Below are 27,519 nucleotides of genomic sequence, written 5' to 3'. Positions count from 1 at the left end.
ATCATCGTGTTTATTGGTGTTCGAAAAAATAATTGCTTTCTTTACACATAAAACACTTTAGAAGTCAAATTCTGGTTCTTGATAAATTATATCTTATGATAGTTTAAGCCATTTAATTTGTTTTCTGCTGTAGGATTTTAGGAATGCCAGGAGAATGTTAGTGGACATTTTGTTGCATTGTGCATTTATCACATTTCTCCCCCACAGGAGCAGCTGCAAGAGGTACCAAGGAAAGGGATAGTATCTTGAAATGGACATTTACTGCAACCTTTTGGCTTGTTTGAGACTTTGGGTACTATTTTATGAGTGGTTCAACTGACATTTTCATAGTCCCTATTCTTTTGCCATATATTTAAAGCATTTATCCTAGTTTGAGATTTCAAATAGGAAAAAGGCCCAGGAAAAGAGAAAAGAATACCTATCTTTATGGGTTTTTTTTTGTTAGTTTGCACATTTATTGCTCAAATACCCGAGCATGTCGTAGAAAATAATAATGTATTAATGGTTTAACGACCCATGTGCAACATTTCCAATATGTTGACATTTCTGTGTAAAAGATATTGCATTGGAGACTTTTAGAACTTTTTTTTTCGCGAACTTCAATTTCTTTTCCATAGCCTTCTTATAAAATCTAGTTCCATTCCATTCTTTATTTTCAGTTGCTATGCCTACCAACAGAGAAAGTTATTTTATATATTGTACTTTTTATCCTAAAATATTTTGTCTCTAATCACAGTTATTAAACTGAAGTATTTTGTCTATGAGAACTTTTAACTTCATGTCGAATGTCTAAATCGTTTCTTTCTTTCAAATTATTCGACAAGTCTTCTTGCTTTGTTTCAAAACTTGTTCCTTTGATCCAAAATCTAGCCACCGGACTAAGATATTTTGAATCAGCGGGAATAACATCACGGCATCCTGAAAATGAATTTATTTTACATTATGTTTGGTTAAATAAAAAAAATACATAGTTTAGCATAAAAAAAAACTATTAACTTGATTTATTTGCACATCAGTATAATAGTATAAACCTGAGCTCAAAATGATTTTTTTTTCAGTATTATGCAATAAAATTTCTTGAATGACATTAATATAATCTAAAACCGTAACAAATTACTCTTTTCAATGAAAACTAGCACTTTTTATGTTTTGATTTCGTGAATTTGATGTGTGAAAATAGCAAATGAAACGTATTAACTTATGAAAGCAATTTTTCTTTTCATTTTGAAAGAATTCAAAAGAAATTTCATTTAATAATACTAGTTTAAATACTAAAGGTGTCCTAAAATTAACGCAAGATTTGAATTTGCCATCATTCGTGCAGTAAAGTGTTGGTAACACTATAAAAAAACAATGTGACAGCTGATAGTTTAGGGTTAGTAAAAATGAAGCGTTCACGATAGAACATGTTAAAGTAAAATTTGAATTAAATAAAAACCCCGATTTTTTCTCTTTAAATTGTTATATCTTTATTGAACAATAAAGTACACAGAATAGAGTTATGATGGAATAACACATAAGGCAAATGACTTCCACGGTTTTGCTGGCACATACGCACTCTTTTGGCGAAATTATCCACGACCATTTAGCATAAATGTGGCTGAATTTCAGAGTGCAGAGTCGAATTTCTTTCTTCAATGCATGCGTACTTGTAGACTTACTGGAATAGACATTTGACTACAAATAACTTCATACGAAGAAATTCATTGATGTTAAATCACACGATCTAAGAGGCCAATTCTCAAATATTCGAACTGTGGCCGCCAGACTTATTATTTTTGAAATATTGTTCAACAACAAAAACACGTTGCTCTATTGTGTAACACTCTATTTTACTAACCCTAAACTTCAGTTGGCAAATGGCTTCTTTTAATAGGGTTGCCAACACTTTATTACACGAATGGTGGTAAATTCAAATCTTGTGTTAATTCTTGTGTTAGTTTCACTGCTTCCACAGCTTTTAATTTTTTTATTCACAGCTATGATAGAATCCTTAAATATTAGATTAAAAGAATGGCAAGGTGCATTTAAATAAACACATCAATAAAATTGTGTATTTTTGTATGAATGTTTTCCCTGGATATCGTGACAACACACAAGAAAATAAATGCAATAATTAAAAATGGTTTCAATATTCAATATGATGGAATCCTTGAATACAAGATTAAAAGGATGGCAAGGTGCATTTAAATAAACACACCAATAAAATTGTGTATTTTTGTATGAATATTTTCGCTGGATATTGTGACAGCACACAAGAAAATAAATGAAATAATTAAAAATGGTTTCAATATTTAACTTCAACGTGAGTGATAATGCACTCGTTAAACAAACCATGATAAATAGAGTGCTTTTATTAATATATTACAGCATAGCGAATATAACGCGCTTATTTGAGAGGAGTTGTTGTAAAAACTACATTTGTCAAAGGATGTTTTCGAAAATTCGATGCAGATTTAAAAATCTTCTAATAAAATAATATGTCATATTTCAGTAATTTACTTTTAAATTTCTAAGATCTTATTCATATGCATATGGATGAAGAGGAAGACAGCATTCTTTTTCATGGATTTCTCCAAAATTTTGAAAGAGATGTGGTAGTTTGGAGTAATTGTCGCGTACCAAATTTTATTCGTCTAAGTAATTCTGTTTTTGAGTAAACGTGTACACAGGGACAAATAATTAAAAACTAATTTCCTTTTCGGATCTAGCGAGATCAAATCAGTGGAGACTCATGAAAACCTCCAGATTGATTTTTTTTTATTTATTTTTATAACATTAGGTTTCTCTCTTTGTCAGTGTGTATAAGAATATATGGTAAAGTTTCTTTTCGGTCGAGGGAAACGAGAAATATCTGTGTTTATCGAAACCTCAAGATTGATATTTTTTATTATTATTACAAAATTTTTCTGTGTATGACTTAGCATAAAAGAACGTTAAGAACCAAACTAACATCTGGTTGAATCAAGCTGCGTGCGTTTTATCGCCTCAAAACTGCACTGAGGAATTTTATACGAACAGAAAACCGCAAATAAGAAAAATTATTTGAATTGTTTATAATAATGAATATCAGTTCAAAAATCAACGGGAGTGGTCACGCAGAAGCTTTCTGGCATGCTTCCTAATAAAGTTGTTCTCCGCTCCACCCGTTTAAAAATTTAAGAGAATGAGTCAAGCCTTAAATATCGTGAGTGCTCAATTTTTTATTTTCAAAACCCTGAGCGTGAGTGCTCTAAGCTTTGTAATATAGTGATGAAACCCAAATATGCAATTTTAGCACTTTTTTCTAATGCTTTGAAATCAAAATTTGACATAGAACTGCATTTAGTAGCAAAATAAAATACCATTTTTCATTCATTTAAGCTTATTGCTTAATTAATTATTAAGCAATAAGCTTAATAATTAATTAATTATTGCTTAATATTCTGGCTATTTTCCATTCATTCAGCATTATTGCTTTTTTACATGCGAATATACTGATAATCAACCGTTCGACGGATTTAGTTCAAAATTTGAAACAGTATGTTATAAATATTAAACCTATATACCAAATTTTATGTGACTTGCTCTTTGTGTTTTATACTAATCGTGCTCGTATGCTGACACAGAATAGTTCCTCTAGATAATTTTATTTCAAAATGTAATAGAAATTTATAACGTAAAATCAAAGACTACATACCAAGTTTCATGTATCTCGCTCAATACGTCTTTGAGTAATCGTATTCACAAAGCGGCAGGCAGACAGACAGACATAATTCTAAAAAGGTATTTCCGAATTCAGGGAGATCTAAAATGTGGAATATCGCCCAAACCTCGCGATTTAATTTTTTGGTGATTATAACATTTTCTCTTTGTAAACTTCGTAACTTTATTTATTATTTAAGAATAATTTTTAAATGTTTCTATTCTATTTTATTGTTTAAGTATTCAAAAAGAAGTAAAACACTTCGGAAAAAAATAGAAGAAACAAATTGGAGTTCATCCTTACCGGTTAGTAAAATAGCCAAGGCAATGAAAAACAAAGTTACGAAACAGCCTAATGTCGAGACCCACATAAACGATATCTTGTACATGAAGAAAGGCTCACTGAAAGGAAAATTATTAAGACTTACAATGAAATGAAAAATATGGATATACAATTTCTTCGTATAAAAATACAAGGATATGGTATGCGCATGATGACTCATAATAAATTCCGAAAAAGAATTTGTTTTTGTTCTCTCATTCAGAAAGAATTTTTATGCACCGGAAAGGATAAATCAAAATTATATGAAATTTTTGAGTTTGATGTTTAATTATGTAATATAAAAAGAACATTAACAATGTTTTACCATATCATATCAATCAACTATCAATTAATATCCGTAATATAACTTTGTTAAGCATTTAAAAATTTAAGAAAAACATATTGAAAAAAAATCTGCCGTTTAAAACGATTTTGCTTCAATAAAAATGATGTTTGATTTTTTTACAATGATATTGTTACGAATTTGTAATGTTGTTTGCCTGAGCAGATATTTCCATCGTAGGAAAGACAATTTTACGCTTAGCTCTATTGGATATTGATCGGATGTAGGATCATTAACCCCTGGGCTTGGCGATCATTTGGCGATGAATTTGGAGACAAAATGGATGATACTAGAATCTTCAGGAATTTTGGCGATAGGTTCATTAGGACGTTAATTAAGGTGATCTTTCGAGATCCGTCTCTGTCCTGTCTCGGGAACTATAAAAGGCGGTGAAAACGAGCTGGAGGCTATCATTTGAGTTCAGCTCAAATTATTGGTTGAAAGAGTTCTCTCCGTGTGAGCTCTTCAATCTGCTAATTATTGTTATGCTGCTTGCGCTCTCCTGTTTGCGGGAAGTGTTAATTTTATTACTTACTAGCCGCCTTTGGCGACCAGCCGGTTCACCAGTATTACCGCTCGCTACAATTTTCAATTAAATATTTTAAATAACTTGTCTCTTAATAGCTTCTCAAAGAAAAATTTTATAATCTTCACATTTTGATAGCGATACCAAACTTATACTGTTGTTTAGATCGTTTTGTTCAATTTACTATATATATTTTGCTAATTTGTTGTCATTTCCGGTAAAACTTCAACTTTAATTTAAAGTGGAAATGCTGAAATTGCAATTAATGTAAAGATATTTTTTTAATGAAACCAAGCGTTTTATTTTATTTATCATTTTTGTTGTTATTTATTTATTATTATTATTATTGAATATGAGTACTGCAAACAGAATCGTTCGGTATTTAAGTCTTATGTGAACTACAAAATATTTTTCATAATTTATGTAATATCTCAAACAATAATTCAAGAAAAATTTCTCAGATGCAGCATAAAATTCAGTTTTTAGTTTTGCTTTCAAAAGGATTGAAATGAAATCAATAAAAATATTTTGTTCCGGCCTATAAATATATTTCAAAAATTATGAAGTCTAAATTTAATGCAGTAAGGTATCAGATTCTGAGAAATATTCTGGACATACCAAATTTTAAATAAATGAATGAATGTTTCTATTTTCCACGATTAACTAAGACTGATTTATGAAGTTTTGAATGTTAAAAATTTAGAAAAACTCAACATTTTCATAATCTTAGGCCAATTAATCTTGAGAAACCAGCGCGCTGATTGGCGTATTTTCTTTAAAACGATCGATAGAAAATCTAAAATTATCCTTTTTTTTTTTTTTTGAATAGTGATATTCAAATTTTTATAAATCAGTCAGTTTAAGTGATTGATTTTGTTGATTGGAAATTAATTCTTTATTTAAAATATTAGTGTTTCAAGAACATTTTGTTAAACGTGATTTCCACAGCAGAAGCTTTATGTAAAATCAAAAATTCGTTATATATTAGAGTATTTATTGGATCAAGTTACATAAAATATAATCATTTTCCATTTAGACCATTTTAGCAGATCTGTGTCTGTTACTAAAGGTTTACAAATTAACAGTGTGGTCCTGATTTGAATGGATATCCTGTTAATATTAAACAAAACTTGCCTTAAAATAAAACTGATTTATTGGATTAATAATACAGATAGTGTAAAAGATCATAAAATAATTTTTCTTGAATTTATTTTTTAGAAAAAAATAATATTTCATATTTGTTTCATTTCCTACAGACACGTGACGAAAATCATATTTTTGCAGATTTCATTTCCAAAAAGATTTAATTTATTTTTAAATGGAGCTTTAATCGATGTGATTTCAACACTTTGAAAAAAGCTAATTTTTTCCCCATGAATGCGAAATGTGCTCGTGCAGCTTAAGTTTTATTTTTATTTTGTACGAAAAAATTGTTGAAAAATATAGTTAAATTATTTATTTAGTTATTTAGTTATTTATTTAGTTATATAGTTAAATTATTACTGTGTCATCATACGCCCATACAATTGAACTCGCCGATTTATGCGGAATTTTTCATAATAATGTACAACAATCAAGTATTTGGAATTTTAAATTTTGTCATATAACAACAATTCATGCATGCACCACATTGAGATCTACTATTCTGACTATTGAGGAGTTATTGACTGTAGAACTGGACGATGATCCAAAAATTCAAACAAACAGACAACAGAAACTTTGTACACCATTTTTTTTTCTTGCGTAGTATATTATTTTTTCATTAACAATTTTCTATTTTTACAATTTTTCTTTTTTTCCCCTTCTCTTTTATATTTTTACTTTATTATTTGGTTTTACTATTATTATATGATATTACTATTTGACATTCTGAAGAACCTATTGTGAATGAGCCAGCTGCCACTTTTGAGTTTTGTCCTTTGTTCTACTGTAAGTATCTTAATGCTTTCCAATAGGTTGTGTATATCGCTAGGCACAGCTTTTCTCATCTGATGTCCTCTTGGAGGGGTTTGGATCTTGTATACCCAAGATTACATAACTTTTAAAATTTGTGGCTCTATTTTTAGAAATGAATCCATAGCGCTCACTTCAGCCACAGCCCAATGATTGTTTTTTTTTAGACGATCAGTCTCTCTCTAAAAATGATTTTAAAAGCCGAAAAGAAACTTCTGTAAAGAATACAGCAGAAGTGGTCTCCCAAAAATTTCTCGCATATTCTCTAATAAGCTTATCATGCCATAGGAAGCCTTACTCGCTGACATGTGGTCAATAGTATCCAAAAATCGAACTTAGACACGGTTTTCTCAGGCGATTGAAACACAAATTTGGCATAAAACTGCACCTATAGTCATAAAATCCCTTAACAAATATGATATATTTAAGTCATTGTGTTTCTGAGTTATCACGTTTGCATATTTCTGAAAGTAGAGACCGACAGACAGTCAACCTTTCATTGGATTTGGCTAAGAATTCGACAAATACCTATACTATATATGTTAAATCGGTAAGTTGAACTTCATCTATCTAGCTCCCTTCGTTTTGTAATTAATGTGCCAACTTATATTCGAACAGCCGGACAGATAGACTTCCTCTGAACAGATTTTATTCAAAATTTGATAGAAATCTGCAAATTTGTTTTAAAAACCGTGTATCAAATTTTAACCGTTTAGTTCAAAGCATTTTTTAATTTATATTTGTCACAGACAGACAGACGGACATTTTCCAAAAATGTGTTTTTGAAACTCAGGGAAGCGTAAAACTGGGAGATAAGTCAAATTTTCGAGTTCGGAGTTTTTGACGATTACTGTCGTTATACTACTTATAACAGAAAAAAATACATTTATTATTAAATAAAAAGAAATGCTTATTCAAATGACAACGGATCGTTTCGGAATTAACGAGTACATAAATAGGATCGAGCATTTATATCGAAAAATAATTTCTGATTAGATGAGATTAATCTGATCTGAGTTTTTCTGCATATTATGGTTTTTTTTTTATCGTGTTGCTACTAAGTGGATTGAGGCAAACTTTTACATTTTGAACAATAGTAGAAATGCATATATATTCGGGTTCATTGTGAGATCCTTCAAAATTTGACACGTGACTCACCAACAGACTTCGCCACCGAGAAACTAAAACTATTTAGTAATTACAAAATTAATAAATCATATATTTTATTAATAAAATAAATAAATTTCTTTTAGAATTTAGTTCCGACTAATAACACATAGTTAATAGAAGAATAAAATTTTTGATAAAAAATGATGGTAGTTATTAAATTTAGTACAAATTACTTATATGATTATTGAAAATATTTTTGATTAAGATAATAAATAAATTAAAAAAATTAACAAACCTTGGTTCCGGATCTATGGATGGCATTGTTGATAAACACTGATCAGATCTTGCGCACAAAGATGTGAAATTATTATAAATAGTGGATGAATTTTGAAGAGAAAGACAACCACTTGAATCTAGAGGTAAAGTGGGAGATTGATAACCGACAGATAACACACCAGCTCCTAGCCAAGCCGTAAAAGTAACCCCAAGTATCAACCCTATTAAAATATTCTGGAAAAAAAAGCACATCATTTGATTAGAAAATTGAAATTAAAATCCGATATTAATTTCGATTAATATAAGCAGTTTTTTGTTTATTTGAAAAATAAGGATAATCAAAAGCCAAATAAGTGATAACTTTGATTTTATGTGTGTAATTTTATATCTAGTTCAACAATGAGATAATTAAAAGGAACAAACATTATAATTTTGAACCAGCCTCTGTATGAATAAGAACTGAATCAGAGAAAAATTCTATCGCTGTATTTTTTCAAAGTATTAACCATTTAGCTGTTTCGACCTCTTCCGAAAATGCATATCTAAACTGTGTCGCAAAAATTTAATGTTGTTAAGTATACTCATCAAAAACAGAGTATATGTAATATGAAATTATGTTGTAATGAAATGACTTTTATTTTTTTATTCAATAATAATATTTATTTATTTACTTAACCCTTTAAAGGGCCATTTTTTTTCTAGTCATATTGTGTTAAAATATTTTGAGGCTTGAAATTAGAATAAGAAAAGGGATTCATTTAGCTTATTAGATCAATTTAATTTGATGAATTAATTAATCAAATTAATTATTATAAATAATGATTAATTAATTATTATTATTTAATTATAAATAATTATATAATTATTATTTAATTATAAATAATTATATAATTATTATTTAATTATAAATAATTATATAATTATAAATAATTCATAATTAATTATTTAATTAATAATTAAATAACAAATCAAAACACATCATTTTGTCTGAGATAAAGAACTGAAGCATCTAGGTTTCTGACTTGCTAAAAAAATTTGTCAGAACTTAAGCCCACCTACATAATTTCATACAAAGATTGATAAATTTGGTGGGAAGCATACTTCTCACGACCCTAGAAAGGGTTAAACTAGCGTACATATTTTGCACATGAACGAAACGAACTTAAAAAATTTATTTATTATATTAATTTGCTGTTATAGAATGGTATTAAGCAAAGTATGGTACAGCGCATAATAATTATTTATTTATTCTTTATTCCTTTGATTTCGATTTGGCCTCAAAATATTTTGAAATTTAAGTTATTACTAAAATTGTAATTCAAACTGCAAATTATCACTACTTATTACTCCTGGCGAACAAACTTGTCATAATGCAAAATGTGCATTTTCCGTGACGAGTGAATTCGTCAAAAACAGTTAACTTGCAATGGTTTTGAATTGCCTTGATTTTGCGAGCAAACTATGCACAATTTGGCAGAGTTTCAAGTAATTTTTTTTAACAATGAATATACTGATTTAACACTGAATAATTATATACAGTTTAGTTTGGACTAACTCCTAGAAGTAGGAAGTTTCCAGTAAATCATGAATTCGGTATGGAAAATTTTTGATTATACAAGCCATATAATGACTACTAATGTTAACGGAATGCACATATTATATGGAAATATAAATCAAATTCATTCGTTGAATTATTTACAAATCGGACTGTTTGATATATTTGGAATCCGATCCAGTATAACTGATGAAACTAATCAAAAAGCATTTATCGGCAATTTATATGATGATGTTACACATTTCAAATTGCAAAGGTTTTGTTTGATCAAGATAGACAGTTGTTTTATTTCGTAAACAATATTTATTTAATAGCTTTGTTGTTTTATTTTCCCGGCTAATATCGAAAATTACTCAAGTTAAAGTATCAAAATTTCAGTATGTTGTAATGATATGCGCATTTTCACAAATAATATTAGTAATTGCTGTTTATCATATGTGTTTTATTTTTTCGTTGTGTTTACATATTTTAGTTTAAATCACATTGAATTCGAAGTATTAGAAAGAAAACACTAATGCAAAATGGCTTTTTTTAAATAATTAAACAGAACAAACTGGTTCACAAAGAATCGGTATAAACCCCCTTCAGAAATGATCATAAACATTCGGGGTTTTCCTGATACTTTTTAAATCGATTATTCTGTTAATGTTTCTTTTAACCATCCATATTAAAATATTTTAGTTTTATATCACATTCTTTTAGTTTTATATCAATATAAAGCCAAAGTAATTTGAAGAAAACATTATTTTGGAAGTATCATTATATTACAAAATATTCTGATTTTATTACAAAAGGATTTGCAATAAAATTTTGATATTCATGAAAAGTCCGTTATGCTTTACTTTTTCGGATCCTTTTCTTGAGAGCACTGCCACAAAATAAACAGCAAGGATAGGGCCTTCCATAATGCTGAGAAATGTGTTGGATATCGAGACTATGCTGTCGACTTTGGATACTGCAAACGTCAAACCAATGCAGATAGCACCATATAAGACAGCTAAAAAAGAAAGATTAAATGTATTTTAGCAATAAAACTAAAAGCAATTAAATTCTTGTAGCAATTTTTATTATGGATTATTTCAAAAGTAAAATGATTTATTTTTTCATTTTTAAAAACTTTTTCAACACTTACGTATGCTTGCGAAAATGCATACTTTGATTAAATCTATATTTTATTACTACTAAAAGCAGCAAGAGTTGTATCTCTGAAACTTTCCCGCATGCTTTCCAATCCAATACATGTCTTATTCTCTTTCCTTCGCATAAAATGTGGACCTTGGATAGTTTTCATGGCATTGGGGATGGAGAATTAGATCGCTGACGTGATAATGAAAGCCTTTTTTCGATCGACTGAAAGATCTGACAGGGAAGAATACTTGTTGTCAAAAGATAATATAACAGATTTCATTGATTTAAGGCAGCATGTTTATGAATTATTGTGTTTACATGCATGAGAAAGTACAAAATGATAAACTGTCAACCATTTGATAAATTCGGTTGAAATTTTCATAAAAATTTATATTTGAGATGATACGTCTGTGTGCCAAATTTCATCTTTTTGCATTTTGTAGTTACCGAGTTTAATTGTACTCAAAGACTGAGAGACATTTTATAATTGGATTACACTAAAAATTTAATAGATATGTACAAATTTAGTCGTAAGTTCATGCACCAAATTTCAACCTTCTAGCTCAAAGCACTTTTGAATAATCGTGTTCACAGAGAGACAGACAGACAGACATAATGGCAAAAATGCGTTTTTCAAATTCAGAGAGATCTAAAATGTGGAAGTTCATCAAAATGCCAAATTTTCACAATAATTTCAATACTTCCTCTATACTACATTTGCTAGAAAATAAAAAGGAAAAAGGAAATATTTTTGTGTGTTGGTGTTCTACAATCCAGATCGTTTGACTTTACAACGATCGAATTTAGCACAGATATATTTTAGATATATCTTATATCTTAGTTTTTTTAAATGTTAGTTAATTAAAAACTAAGCAAAATTTTAATGTTTCGATCATTAATTTCAGGAAATATTATAGGAAAATTCTAATCTTTCAACATTTTGAAATTATGCAAATTATCTTTTCAATGGTGCTAATTTTATTTCGGGGTGTGTTTTCTTAAATTTTAACTTTAAAAAAATATTTTTTGCCTAATTTTTAACAATAAATTGTATCAATAAATTTCATTTTTTTGTTCATATTATTCTGAAAAAGTTCATTAAATGTGTGCGATTATGCATTTTACCAGATAGATTATTTGGCGGAGAGCTAAAAATTTTTTTACATACTGTAATATTTAAATTGGAAAGGAGTATCTTGAAGTTTTTGTTTTTTTACGCTTATTTGAAAGTTAAACAAAATGTTGGCGGGTTTTTTTTCGTGATAAATTCTAAAAGGTATTATTTCATAAAGTTGATTTTTCCATAATTTCAAAGCTTAGAATGTTGTTTTCCTGTTGATACTGTTAAAAATTTGTAATTTTGCTACCCGGCACGAGTAGTGTCATCCTGGGAAAAACCGTTAACACTCTTTGTAAGATCTGTCCTGTGCGTCAATGACCTGAGAGCTTGGCGATCATTTGGCGACTTGGCGATAAATTTGGCGAGTTTGGCGACAAAATGGATAATACCAGAAAGTTCGAGAAGTTTCACGATCCATTAAGTAATAACCGAGATACACCCAGGTACGTCCTGATTGGTCTGAAGATTCTAGCCCCGCCTCCCGGAACTATAAAAGACGAGCACTCTGAAGCTGGGAAGTTGTGCCCTAATATCGGACAATCACAATGAGTCCTGACACTCGTCATCTCCAAATTTCGTCGAAGACGGCCACGGCAAAGTATAGACAGCGAAGCACTGTGAAGTCTCTCCTTACCGGGGATAAGCCCCTGCCGGGGCTAGGCGCCCCGTCAACCCAACCATCAAGCTGGGAAGTTGTTGTGTGGATCGTCAGAAGTTGTGTGTGTGAGTGGTCGAAGTCGCCGACGAGTAAAAAGACTAGAGGATTAGACAGGAAGCAAGCTGCTGAATTAGCAATTAAATGCGCTGAGATATTATGATTGATGTACGGTATTTGTAGTAGAAAGAAGAAAAATAATTTTGTAACAATACTAATGTAGTTATTTTGCAAATTTTTCGGGAATTTGTAAAAAGGTCTTCGTTTTTTGCAACAATAGATTTCATCGACACATTGAGATTCAAACCTTTTTCGTTGTTCCGTCTAAAATTTAAGAGCATGATTTATTCCATTGTTGAAAGCTAAAGGAAAACAATACGTTTTAATTTATAAGCAGTTTACATGAACAATAAGAAAATGAAGACATTAGAAGATTGATAGTGCATTTTTTGTAGCCCTGTGATATTATGGGACTTAACTCTATTAGGAAGATATGATAAAAAAAATGAAAGGCTATTAAATTAATATTGGTCTAATGCATAACTCAATTTGATTCTTAAAATTATTTTTTGAGGCAATCAATACAAGAAAGTTATATATTAGATATTTAAGAGAAGTTAAACACAATCAATATTCCTGGCGAACCAAATAGTTGCTAAAGGCGGTTAGTAATAACAAGTAAAAAATAATATAAATTATTAAAATTGAGAGAAACAAAACTTACATAACATTTTGGCAATAAACACCACTTTCTTTTCTGTGAGTTTTGATGATTTACAGGCCGGTTTGATGAAATCTATTACAGTCACCGATGACAGAGAGTTTAGAGCTGAAGATATGGTGCTGAGTGAGCCGCTGAATATGCCTGCAATACAGATTCCTGTGACGCCTGGAAGGTGATTGAACCGAGTGATTATGTAATAGGGAGCCAGCTTGAAAATAAAAATAAAACCTTTATAGCGATAGGCGCCACGAGAAAATATATCTATATTTAATAATGGATAAAAAATAAACCAAAAAATTGTGAGAAAGATTATAATTATTGTAAAGTAGCGCCATCTATCGCTGAAGGTTTCTATTTAGTAATCGTAAAAGGAGAAGTAATCTTTTGCTAATTAACTGAAGGCGATTATGTATATCAGAGTCTTTGAGAGACATTGCAAAGCTCATACCTATCGAGATCCAAAATATGATCGGTTTTTGGAACGCATTCAGCTTGAGTCTTGATAACTGGAACACATATTGCTTCGAGTGTGCAAGCAGACGATATCAGCTGTAATAACAGCAATAAAACTAGCGGGAACAGTCTCCCGCTAAAGCGGCGGTCCAACGACCTGACACCTCACGGATTTGGTCATAAATCTGACATCCGACACACTTGGGGACCACACTTCCCCGTCACCCGTGGTACCCCTGTAGCTTCCCGCAAAATGTCGGTAGATGGATAAACATCAAAGAGCCGGAAAATTTGTTTAGGCTATGGGGGGGGGGAGGTCAAAGAAACTGAGGGTTTTGAGCGGTCGAAAGGGGAACGCGTGCCGTTTGAAGATTTCTCCGGTCGTGGGTCCGCTGCCACAGGCGGGGGTGGCCCCACGAAGGAAGGGTGACAGTTTTATGACCACATCTGTGAAGATCCTCTGGTCGTGGGACCGCGGCTTAATTTGAACATTGCCATTTAAACTTGACCTTGGCCAAAGTCGACTTCATAATTTATTTTCAGTTTCTACACATAAGCGTTTGATGTTTCACCTCGTACTGAATAAAACATATTGGATGCCCTTTTTTGAACAATTAAATTGAAAGTTCAATTAGATATACAGTTTTAGGAGTAATATTATAATACAGTTTAGAAATCAGTTTGATAAATGACGTACGAAATGTCATTTATTTAAGTCATTGCACTTTTTGTTATCGCGTTTAAATGCGTGCACATGTACAAACAGACAGACATTCATATCTTCGATGGTATGGTTCAAAATTTCATGCGGATCGAGAGTTTAGCAGCTACAACTGAGATTCAAATTTTATTCATTCAGCTGTTTGAATTTTCAGTTATCGTGTTCCCTTGCAAACGAACAGACAGACACACAAACAAGCCTCCTGTGAATGAATTTCCAAAAAGATTAGACGGAAGCCAGTAAATTTGATTCACTAGCACATAGCACATTTTATCAATCTATCTCAAATTGTTTGTAAGTTATGAAGGTTACATACAGAAAGAAAAATAATTCTAAAAATAAGGACACAGGGAGGTCTGTCAAATTAGGTGTTCGGATTGGATTTTGATAATTACAATACTTTTATATTATATATTTTGTATACGAAAAAGTAGAAAGAGTTTAAAAAGAGCTTTCAAATAACAGCTAGGCAAATATCGCAATCTGTAATGGACCAAACTCTCATAATTTTGAGCGTTTCTCAAAAATCGCATTCTGATACTATATCCCTCTTGCTTCCCTCCCCCCCCCTCCCGCGAACCAAAGAAACGAATAGCCAAAGTGTGCAGTCATTGCCAGGACCAAATTTCAAGCTAAATTTTATGGAGAAAAACTTCACCATGCGAGCATTTGTGGCAGAGGTGCAGTTCGTAAGCCGCCGTAACCTTCCGTAATCTCATCAAAGACAACAGTTCAACGAGGCTGAATCTCCACAGTCATGATATTAAGTCCTCTCTGTGTATGTATGTATGTTACCTTATGAAGGCAACATTCAGATCATTTGTAATATGTATTTGAAGAGTGCTCAAAGGAACGGAAAAATTTCATTGCTTTTTGTCTATTATATATCCGATCAATACAAATGAATTATGTTGAGACCCCTCGGTCAAATTCTGTATAAAAGATCGAAATACCGGCCAGTCCAAGCAAAACGGCAAAGATGGACCGATCAGTACGGATACATTGTGTTGAGACGATTCAGCCTTTATTTTATTCTGTACACAAGATCAAAACCCCGATCAACCCGAAGCCAAACGGGAAAGATGGGCTGCTGCTAGCCACCAAAGAAAATAGCTGGTCACCAAAAGGCGGAACCGAGGTGGCTCATTTATACTTAGGCCCTTCGGATGCCAAACGATGGAATGAAACAACAGATGATGAAAAAAAATAAAGTAGAAAATTAAAAAAAAAATTAGAAAGTGAAAAAATGGAAGGAAATAAAATAGAAAAAGAAAAATAGCAATGGAATAGAATATAAAAATTATAGAAAAATAGTAAAAATGAAGACAAAAAATAGTTTAATTTTTTTTATTAATAATAAGTCAATCCTTATGCACCACAAAATACAGCACAAGGTTTACAGAAGTAAGTAGAAACAACTTCATGCATAGATAAAAATATGTACATATAAAAATAAGGATAAAAACAACAGGAAAAAATAAACAACAAAACTAATTAAAAATTGAAGCAGCAAAGGCAATAAATTTACAAAATGAGAAAAAAGCCATTTTGTGGTCGACCAAAACATGAAGCGGAGGTGGAAACTTAATATTACAGGCATCGAGATCCATAATAAAATCTCTTCTCTCTTCAGTAAGTTTGGAACAATCAAAAAGCAAGTGTTCGACATTTTGAACTCCACTCACGCTGCAAGAGCACAGATGAGTGTTCGATAATCCAAATTTCTTGAGATAGTAATTGAAATTACCGTGTCCAATAAGAAATTTTGTTAAGTGAAAATCACTGAAAAAATGCTTGTTATTCAACCTTTGAGAAATTGTAGGGAAAAATAATTTAGTTAAAGAGGCAGTTGACGAATTTTGGTACAAAATAGTTTAGAACGTAAGAAAAACATTGATGCCTATAATGGAAAACTAATCATCGCCTAATTCTTCAGTCAACAGTTTCTTAAAAATCAGGATGGCAAATTTCCTGGCAAGTGGGAATTTTAGTTACATCTTCATTTTATTATTCTGTACTGAAAATTTTGAAAAAATAAATAAAGATACTGTATTCTGATGGGTAGGATTTTGTTCATTCTTTTGTCCAAACCTTACCTGCTACGCTTACCTCCTTTCAAATTTTTGAGCATAATTTTATTTTATAATTATTTTACGCGTTTTTACTTAGATTTTTTCACGTAGATTAACGTAACACGTATTTAATGCTTAAATAACGTAGCACGTAATTTAAGCATTAAAATTGTTCTATAAATATTTTTAGCAAAGAAAAAAAAGTACCTGATCATGTCTTGTGACACCTGTGCGAGCTGAATCAGCTACAGGATCGCAAGTGTTAAAAACAGTGTATAAAACCAGGCCAAAAAAACAGCACATGATAACAAGCGTTGCAACTGGTATAATGCTCCAGTTAAGAGCCCTGAGAAAAATCGTAGAATAAGTAATAATTCAGATTATAAAATAACTCAAGTGAAGATTAAATTTAGTTGCAGTATTTTAGAAATTATAAGGGAGAAAGGAATTTATATAGAAAAGACGCAATGGTTTTATAAGGTTTCTAATTTTTTCTAAATAATGTAAATTATACTAATATTTATACTGTTTAGTAAAAAATGGTTATTTAAAGCTTTATTGGGAAATTCCAAAAGAAGAAAATATTGACATTATTTGTTTCATTAAAATTTCTCTTTTTATATTATTTTATTGAATAATGCTATGTTTCACGAGTTTCCCGTGCTACGGCATTTACAATAATTTTATTGTATTTATAACTAGTCGCCTTTAGCGACCGGCCGGTTCGCCAGTATTAAATCTCGTTAAAATGTTCAGTCCATATTTTATGCATTCATAATAGGGTTTTAAGCAAATTATTTTTAAGCTTCAAATTTTGATAGTCATATAATTCATCTATATCATTATGTAGGCCTTAAGCCATTCTCTTCATTGTACTACGAATGCACCTCTGTCTTTAGCTAAGAAGTTATTTAAAAGCAATAATGGTGATATATGCATTTTTCTTCTTATTGAGATCTTTTAAGGCTATTCTAGTTATTCGACGGTATTTTTGTCATGCATCCTACTTTAAAAAAATCGTCTTCGTACTTTATCATTTAAAAGCCACATAAATATAAATTTCTTTACACAGAATATAACTATTACTTAAAAAACTGATTTTACTTCAAATTACATCATTCGCTTTTGAAAATTATCAGGAATATTTATTTAAGCGTATTTGAAAGTGAGAAAAGCAAAATGGTTTTTTGTTCATATTTTAGTTCTGAGTTTTTAAAGTAACTGCAACTAGCTTTCATTTCTAAAGGAATCATAGACAATCTTCCACAAAACATACCAAGAAGTGAAAGGAATTTTGTTTGATTTCAAGAAAAAATAAAATAAAAGAAGTAACAAAGCAAATAAGTTTTATTACTTACGCTCGTGCCTTATACACAGATTTCATACTCAACATCCTTTGTACTTCGAGCTGACTTGTACCGTAATATGCGAGAGACCCAAAGAAACCCTTACAAAACGCGTTTAAGAAGGTGTACCTCTTGATGAAATCTTCTTTAAAGCTGTAATAAAAGAGTTTAAATTTATCGATGACCAGTTTTAAATTTAATTTCCATTTAAGATCAGTTTTGCATAAATCAGAGCAGCGCTTGAAATTTCATTCGTCAATACAGCATGATTTTATTAAGAGATTAATATAATACAACTTTAGATATGTAATATCTAAAGTTGTATTTAATGAATTTAATGAATTAATTTAATGAATTAAAAGTAATTAAATTAATTTAAAAGTAATTAAATTAATTTAAAAGTAATTGAATTAAATTAATTTAATTAATTTAATGCATTTAATGAATTCTTTGATTTTAATGAATTAGGTGTTTCTTTTTAATCATTTTTGATGTTTAAAGCAAATGCTGCAAGAAAGAACCAGCGTTGCATGGCTTTGGCATATAATAGTTACGAAATATTAACTTTTGGCGTGAATTTAGCATTTTCACTGAATCTATCATGCCATCCTTGGCGAGTTATTTGGCGATTAATCCCTGGAAAATGATTAATGCCATTAACAGTATTCCAAAATAGAATTTGTGCTTTAGATACATTCTTCTCAACCGATTAATTTAACACAAAATTGCATTTGTAATCACAAGATCCAACATCAAATTTGATAAATTTAATTCACTGCATTTTTGAATAATTGTTTCTACATGCTTCTGAAATTATAGACCGAGAGACAATGAACTTGTTAATGGATTTGACTCAAAATTTGATAAATGTCTACGCTGTAGATATTATATCTGTATGCCGAATTTTATCTATCAAGCTCTCGTCGTTTTGTAGTTATCATGTTAACTTATATTCATACAGACGGACTTCCTCTGAGCAGATTTTATTCAAAATTTGATAGAAATCTTCAAATTTTGTTTGAAGCCTTTTTACCAAATTTCAATTGTCTAGCTCAAGGCGTTTTTCAGCTATCTTTATCACAGAGAGAAAGATGGATATCTTCCAAAAATGTGTTTTTCGAACTCAGGAAGTTCTAAAAAGTGGAGATTTTTGATTCGAAATCTCGAGTTTGAATTTTTCAACTATTACTATATTTTTGCTATACTATATATATCAGAGAGGAGAAAAGAGATTAAAGTGTGACTGGTGCGATTGATTATATGCCTGTTGTTCAGAGTTACAGATAATTATTGATCAGCATTTGCCCGTAACAACTTCAGATTTTGTTGCTAAAATAACATCAATGAGACAAAAACACGTGTGATCACAAAAGAATAGACATTTCGATAAACCGTGCTTTTAATCCATTAATAATAATAAAAGAACCCTCAACAATCCATTATCCATGTTTTCTAGATTCCATTGTACTTGGAAATTATATTACTTAATTGTTAATTCTAATATAGATAAAATATCTGAAAGTTTTCCATGTTGTAATAAAAAAAAGTACCCCCCAAATTTAGGCCTATTTTTCACTATTATAATTTTTCGTTAATTTATAATTATCCAATTTTCATTATCTGTCATGAAGTGAAAAGCCCCATTTGGGGTTAGGGTGTCATATGAAGATTAGATTTTTTAAGAGCCATCTATGCCAATAAATTTATTACCTGTTTACCAAAATGCAATTTTATCTTGCTTATTATCAGCTCAGATGTGACCACACATAAAAAAAACTAATTTGGGACTAGAATCCGATGCAAAACTCACTCAAATATTTCCAGTCTCCCGCCTTTAGCAGATGTTTCATATATATGAGCCACGCCACCAGCTTCTTCAACCCCTTTTATGTACATCACAATGAGACAAAGAAACATGAGACTAGCTTGAAAAACATCTGTCCATATAACTGCTCTCAAACCGCCCTGGAAATCAAAGTTAAAATCTCATTTTTTTTATTTATTTGAGGATTGTATTATCATATAGATAAAAATAGAGTATGTTGTAAATCTTAAGAATTCTCTTTAAGAATTATTAAATAATTGCATTATTATGTAGGTAAAAAATAAAGTGTGTAGTAAATCTTAGTAATTATCTTTAAGAATTATTAAAGAATTGCAGTATCACGTCGGTAAAAAATATATAGTAAATTTCAGTATTTTTTAAAGAATGATTAAATAATTGCCTTATCATATAGCCTAAAAAGGGTAAGAGTATGTAGAAAATATTAAAAATTGACTTTAAGAATTATTATTTAATTACATTATCATATAAATACAAAAAATTAAGAAAAATAAGCTGTAGAATAATTGCAAAGGCTAATCAAAAGATTATAAAGTGCTTAAACTTTCTTGTCAAAAAATAATGAGGAGAAAAATATTTAATCATATTACAAATATGGCTTAAAAATATATTTGAATCTGTAAGTAGTAACATGATGTAACTTCCTTTCGCCCCACGCTCAGCTATCCATATGCTAATCATTTTATTACCTCATGAAGTTTTTTTCATGCGTACCTTTAACTTGTTCTTTGTTTCAAGTAAAAAAATATGTTAATACAGAGTCTATAATACATTCCAAGGAAATGGAAATCCAAAAAGTAAACTGAAGGCTTTATTTGTTTATGTAATCATTATTCTATGTGATTTCTCTTCGTCACATAGGCAGCATGCATGAGATAGTCCATTTCACTATCATATAGATATTGTCTATGGATATATTCATTACATTCATCACTGCATTCAACACTGGTGTTAAGGCAGGTCTAGACCATATCCCAATAAATTGAAAATCCAAGAAAAAATTTATTAGAATTTGGATGGACATATGCCGAATATGCATGCGGCAATTGAATACGCATCAATGCAAGCGCATGTAATGGATTGCTGCATTTATGTCACCCACGGAAACCACATATGGTAATTGTAACATCCCAAACCTATGCATTTTTTACTTCCCATTCCTTCTGTATTGTCATCAAATTTTTTCTCTTTATCTTTTTTCACAAGATAGTTACAGCCATTTATAATCTATGGCAATGTTTTTAATAACCCGTCCTATTTATTAAGTGTTTCAGCTTAAAATTTTGTTTTACAAAAACTGTTTTTTAGTGAAAAAATTACATTTTCGGTGAATCATTTTTGTTATTTCGTTGTTTTTTAATAAAATGTTTCTTTTTCTTATTGGAAGTGTATATTAAACACGATGATTTATATTTCTTTACTGAAAATTGTTGTTTGATAAATATTAGCTTCTGAAAAGCACAATATATGCTATAAGAGAAGATTTGAAAAATATAAAAAACGAAATGTCTCCTACAATATATTATATATACACTGAATAAATTAATCTTTATATTTATATTTTTATTATAAATTTAATAAGAAAAAGAAATAAAAGAAAAAGAAAATCTTTTAATAACTTAGAAATACAGATAGTAAAAAATAATACTAGTGGAGAGGTTTCTCTAAACTTATTCCTATATTTTCTAAGAAAATATGTTATCCTTTCTCTACTCTGGCTTCGGTTAAGGCCGCCAATGCCTTGTATGGTATTGGTGAAATATAGTTACAAAATATAGAATTTAAACATGAATCTTAACATTTTTATTGGATTTAATGTGCAAATATGTATTTTGGATCACATTTTTTTGATCGATTCAAACCAAAATTTGACCAGGAACTACAGTTGTAGTCACAAGATTAAAAATGAAATTTTATTGGTTTAAGAAACTGCGTTTATTAATTGCATGCGAAAGTACATGTGTGCGAAGTTACAGGCCAGCAGACGGTCAGCACTTTGAAACATTTAAAAAAAAGCACTCTGGTTCAAAATTTAATGAAAATTTGCATTTTGAATGCCAAACTTTTGTAAGGAAATAATTGCTAATATTTTATTTTAGATGCGAATGTCAAATCTTACAAACACTTTGAGACATTTCTGAATTCCATAAAATACCAAAAATAACCTGATTTTTATTATGAATAAAAATATTACTCACAACTGCACAGTAAAATGTGCAAACAGCTCCAAATACAAAAATTGAAACTTCTATTGATAGATTCGTGACAGCGCTCAGAGCAATAACTGGAGCATACAACACGACAGACATGTAAAGCATCTAAAGATAAAAATAGAATTAAATTGTGCAAACTTTCTGCTGGTAAATCAAAGCATTGAAAATAATCATTGCATTAAGATGTGGCAACAATACCTACCATTTGCAATAAGAACAAGGCAGAAATTGCAACTCTTGTAGTTTTTCCAAAGCGATGATCAAGATACTGAAAGTGGAAAATTATATTAGATGTAAAAGTATAAACAATCAGAAACTCAAACATTAAAATATAATTAAACTCATTATATATCAACTCTTTAATCATCATAACGATATATAGCATCACTAATTTATAAGGGCAGATCAAATGAAACGGCATAGTTTATTTAAAAAATTAATCACTGTAATTATTGAAGTATTTGATCCACTGGTTATCCAAGTGGAGGATAACTTGTTCGTAGAAATTGTTTGGCAGAGACTGAAACTTGTTTTGAATAAGTTGATTTTAGCTGTGACCTTTCTATCTGAATTAAAAAAGACGGCCTTCAATGCTCATATCAAATTCAAGTGACAAAAGATCGGGGCTGTATGGTAGAAGTTCCAAAAAAAGTCCACCAACTTCTACTTGTTCAATTTCCGAGAAGTTAGGCATTGTCATGGGGCAAAACCATTCCAGAGAACGAAGAGCGACTATACCAGACTAATGACATTGAGTGCCCTCGGTATAATTCTTCATTCACCGATGCAATTCCCGAAATCCAATAATTTTCTGTCACTAAAAAGATAATAACATCACACTATCCTTCTTTAAACGTGAGCATGATAAAATACAGAAGAAATAACCAATTGCCTGCTGGACGATACTGCTGGTTGGCAGACATAACGTATATCAGGTTCCGTGAAATTAGAGAAGTCTCTTTCTGAATATGAGTTGTATTTCTTAATTTCCTCTCTACCTCTGCTCATCGTTTTCGCCATACTTATACAAAAATATTCCAAATTATAACCCTGTTCTGTTTTTATTTGATCTATCCCAATATATCAGTATATTTAACTAATACAAATTATATTTTATATACTAATGGCAATAATTACATAATTTTACTCCACATACTAATTTCAAGGAATTTAACAATTTACACCCTAAAAAAGTCGATATATATATATATATATATATATATATATATATATATATATATATATATATATATATATATATATATATATATATATATATATATATATATATTATTATTATTATTATTATTTTGCAGTTTTAACTTTTTAATAGAGAGCACATTTCACCAAGTTACGGTTATACAAAATAGATGTAGATTTGAAGAGACCAAAGCTCAAAAATTAACTTTAAAAATATGGTTACTTGAACTGTGATAATAAGATAAAATTTTAAAAATGTTTCAGAATATTTTTTTTTTTTGAATTACAGGACTTATATATAAAACTATCCTTATTACATTTACATGAAATTTAATACGAAAAAATTTAAAAATATTATGCATTTGTTAAACCTACTTTAATATATTTTTTACCTACTTTAAATATTTTACTACTTAAGCTGTAATATATTTTTAAGTGGATATTAATATTGGAAAATATCATTTATTTTTCATATTTTTAAATGACATGATATATAATATTTTTTTAAATTTTTTATTTTAATGTATTAGAATGAAAATAATTTCGCTGTACTTATGAAATATATCTTTACTCATTGAGCTAATTTTAAAGTGATATTTAAACAGAATTCTTTTTTCTAGGCACGCAGATTTGTAGTTATGAACTTGAAGTTTATTATTTCATAACTAGAATTCCGTTTTTTGTTCAAAAAAGAATAAGTAATATATATTTTATAATTTTTTATAAGGAAAAAAGTTTATTATTTCTATATATTGGGTTGACAACTATATTTAAGCCATTTTTTTTTGTTTTAACATTCCGCAAGTTATAAAATGTTTTTGTCATAATGTTTAAAATCATTCGAAAAAAGGTTGTATGGTTCTACTGGAATCAATGTTTACTTTTGTTCGAGTAAATTTATTTTAATTGTTGGAATGTCAAGGTGAAACATGTTCAACATCTTATTCTTTTTGCTGTTAATCAAGGTTCTAAGGCCCAAAAAACGCTGCTTTTACATGTATGAAGAGGGTGCCATAGCTAAGAGAACCGCTCATGATTGATATGTCAATTTCAAAAGTGGAAATTTTGACCTCAGAGATATATCTCATTTTGGCGTCCAGTTGAGTTCACTGAAGAGTGTTTAAAGTTATAAATAACGAGGAGAATATATTATTTATTAATTAGTTATTAATTTTTATTAAAAAAATAAACTACTAAAAATTTTAAAAATGGTGGGAATATAGCTTGCTAACTAATATATTTAATTTTACATCAGACTGAATATTTATTAGAATTAAAAAAAAACTGTTTGTTTACTACTCAAATTTCGGCTATTTGTTTATACTGAAAAACCATATAAATTATATAAAATCACAAGCTAAATGTTAACAAATTGAAAGTATCATCGAACACCATTTGTTAAATAGTTGTCACAGTCATAGCGATACAAATATTGTGTTCTAAAGAATTAATTGTGTTAAAAGATATTACAACATTTATATAAAACACATACAAAAGTAAAATTTTTCTATTTATATGTTCCTTTACATTGCAGTTTCTATGATCATCTTGTGTTTGAATCAAGATCTTTGTGATTTTAAGAGTATTTTATTCTATAAAAGTGCAAAACAACTGTCAAAATTCTTCGACTATAAAATGCTGCACAGTGTTTGAATTTCAATATAAATAAAACTGATTATGGCCATGTATGTATGTATTCTAAATTATTGAACTAAATTCAATCAAATTTTGCGTTCTCATTATTAAAAAATATAAGGAAGAATACTATCAACTTTTCGAATAAACATTCAATTAAATAGAAATTAACTTAACATTTTGTCTTTTTTTCCTCAAGAGCATCAACGAAATTTATCCCAGAACAAATAGTTTCATACTATTTCCAAATTCAAAACTTTTATTTTTTAACGATAATAATTTTATTTCTCAGCAGTTGTCTCTATAAAATTTGATTTTTAAAAAAACATTTACCCAGAGGATTTTGAAAAAGTGTAATATATAGTAATAAGCAGTCATTTGGTAGGAAGCGAGAAGATTCTGAATTACTTTAGCACCATTTTTTTCAATTTCTCTTTTTTTTTAATCATTTAACAACTTTTAAAATATCATTTAATATCTTGATTGGTTTTAAAGCTGCGATTTAAAATATGCATAAAAGCGAGCTTGAAACAACCATTCAAACGAGCATAAGATTAGAAAATGAAAGCTTTTTGGCCTAAATAAAACAGGTGGTAGTAATGTTTTCAAATTATGGGGAACTAACATTTTTTTTATTTACCTCAGCAACTTAGAAGGAAATTACTTCAGAGAAAATATTTTTTAACCATTTTAAAATTCTACGTTTTTAACGATACTAATTTTATTTCTAAGCAAATTCATTTTCATTTGCAATTAATTTTTTTAATAAAAATTGAGCAACCAATATAAATAAGCAATAATAATAAATAGGGAATTTATAGATATTTTTTTTTTGTAAAACAGCATTAAGACTTTTTACTACTCTACCACATTTAAAAAAAAATTTCCTTTTATATTATTACATATCATTTAATAATGTTATTAAAGATTTAAAATTAACAGTTTAAAGATGCTTAAAAGCAAATGTAATAAAAATAGCCACCAGAAGTATTTAAAAATTAAATGATTTAAGTGAAATTATAATTTTAGTTAAAATCGTATTTGAATTTTAGATGATTAAAGGATTTTATATAATACACATCATTTATCATAACATTGTACACGAAAGTAGTTTTTACTATACATAAAAATTATTTTAATTCCGATCAACACCGCGTATATAAATTAGTTGTATATATGCAAATATTAATTATTTATTCAAGATGATTTAATAAAAATATACTGCTAAAAGTAATAATCACTTGCCTCAAGGTTTACGACAATAATTAAAATAGTCTGATAGGTGAGATTTTCCCGCTATTAGAAAGAAAATTTACTGTAACGAATGCATGAAATAAGATATCCAAAATTTCACTATTTACATGATAAAAAATGTCCACATAAAGAAGAATTACAGATTGAACCTGGCAAGAAATATTGTATTAACCACTTGTGCTGTAAATGACGTGTTGTACAACTTTATATAAACCCAATTGCCAATTAATTTATAACACAAGAGGCTATTAACCCTTATCGTGGCAAGATTGCTTTTTTGAAGACAAGCAAAAAAATGTATATAGGTAGCTTATTTTACATTATATATTTTTATATTTTTTTTTAATATTTTTTATATTTCATATATATTTTTATTTTATAGTGGTAGTATATTTTTATAAAGTTGTATGTATGGTATACTATACAAAATGAATATAAGGGTTAAAATATAGGGTTCCCATGGTCCAAGAGCAACATTTACAATACCTTCACCTACCTGTGCATAAATTGCTTACTTCGTTGTCCCATGGAAAAGATAAATCTATAATTTCAAAATTCAGCGAATTCTGTTATAATAATATTTATTTCAGTAATATTATTATAATTTCTATAAGATTTTCCCTTTTATTCTAATATTTCATTCGCCATTAATTTTTAAACACATATTTAACAATTATATTTTATTATATATATTATTATACGTCATCAAATTTGTTAATTATGCTTTATCACAGTTAAGAGCTGAAACGTAATTCATTATACTATAATAAAAGTATTGACATTTTAGTATAAAAAATAATATCAATGAACAATTCATATAAACAAAAGAGAAATTGTTTGAAATACCTCATAAGTGGTTGAAACTTTGCAATTGAAATATACAGGAAGAAATATGTACGAAGCTAAAACTGTCCCTATTGGAAATCCAAAACAAACAACTATAATTTGTATACCATATCTGAAAGTCTCACCAGTGTGGCCAATTATGATTATTGCTGAAAGTATTGTCACTGTTATGGACATTACGACAGGAAAAATGGACATGCTTTTGCCAGCTAACAGGTATTCTTGCTGGGTGCTTTTTCCTCTATCCGAAATTTGGAATTTGATTCCTATAGCTATGGATATCACAAGTGAAAATCCAATAATCAAATAGTCCGTTATGCCTAAATTGGCTCGTGGATCCATGCTTTAGTGCTGAATGGTGTCCACCTCAAAAATAAGATTTCGTTTAGCGAACAGATTTACTGGCCTTCATTAAATTATGGTCAGCTGATATAATAGGCGCGATTCTTTTAAGGATGTCATCCTGGTCTTCAAAGTGCAAAGTATAACATTGATAAATGAATTGTGAACTAAAAAAAAATGTCACGTGATTTTGATTGA

The 27,519-nt window shown here is 29.4% G+C and overlaps 1 protein-coding gene across 1 annotated transcript; it reads right to left on the bottom strand.

The window, feature by feature from the left end:
* Positions 1-27,385, bottom strand: LOC129981622 (putative sodium-dependent multivitamin transporter). The gene is made up of 11 exons (XM_056092536.1): positions 26,980-27,385; positions 22,247-22,312; positions 22,030-22,149; positions 19,799-19,953; positions 18,001-18,141; positions 16,850-16,988; positions 13,397-13,604; positions 10,612-10,766; positions 8,234-8,448; positions 3,989-4,086; positions 1-918 (listed from the first exon to the last, which is right to left on the bottom strand). The coding sequence occupies exons 1-11, from the start codon at positions 27,319-27,321 to the stop codon at positions 740-742; spliced, it is 1,818 nt and encodes a 605-aa protein (XP_055948511.1). The 5' UTR covers positions 27,322-27,385; the 3' UTR covers positions 1-739.
* Positions 27,386-27,519: the final 134 nt, after the last annotated feature.

Source organism: Argiope bruennichi, chromosome 8 (genome assembly GCF_947563725.1).
Source record: "Argiope bruennichi chromosome 8, qqArgBrue1.1, whole genome shotgun sequence".
Lineage (NCBI taxonomy): Eukaryota > Metazoa > Arthropoda > Arachnida > Araneae > Araneidae > Argiope > Argiope bruennichi.
The sequence above is the reverse complement of the archived record's forward strand: the minus strand, read 5'-3'. Positions and strand labels throughout refer to the sequence as shown.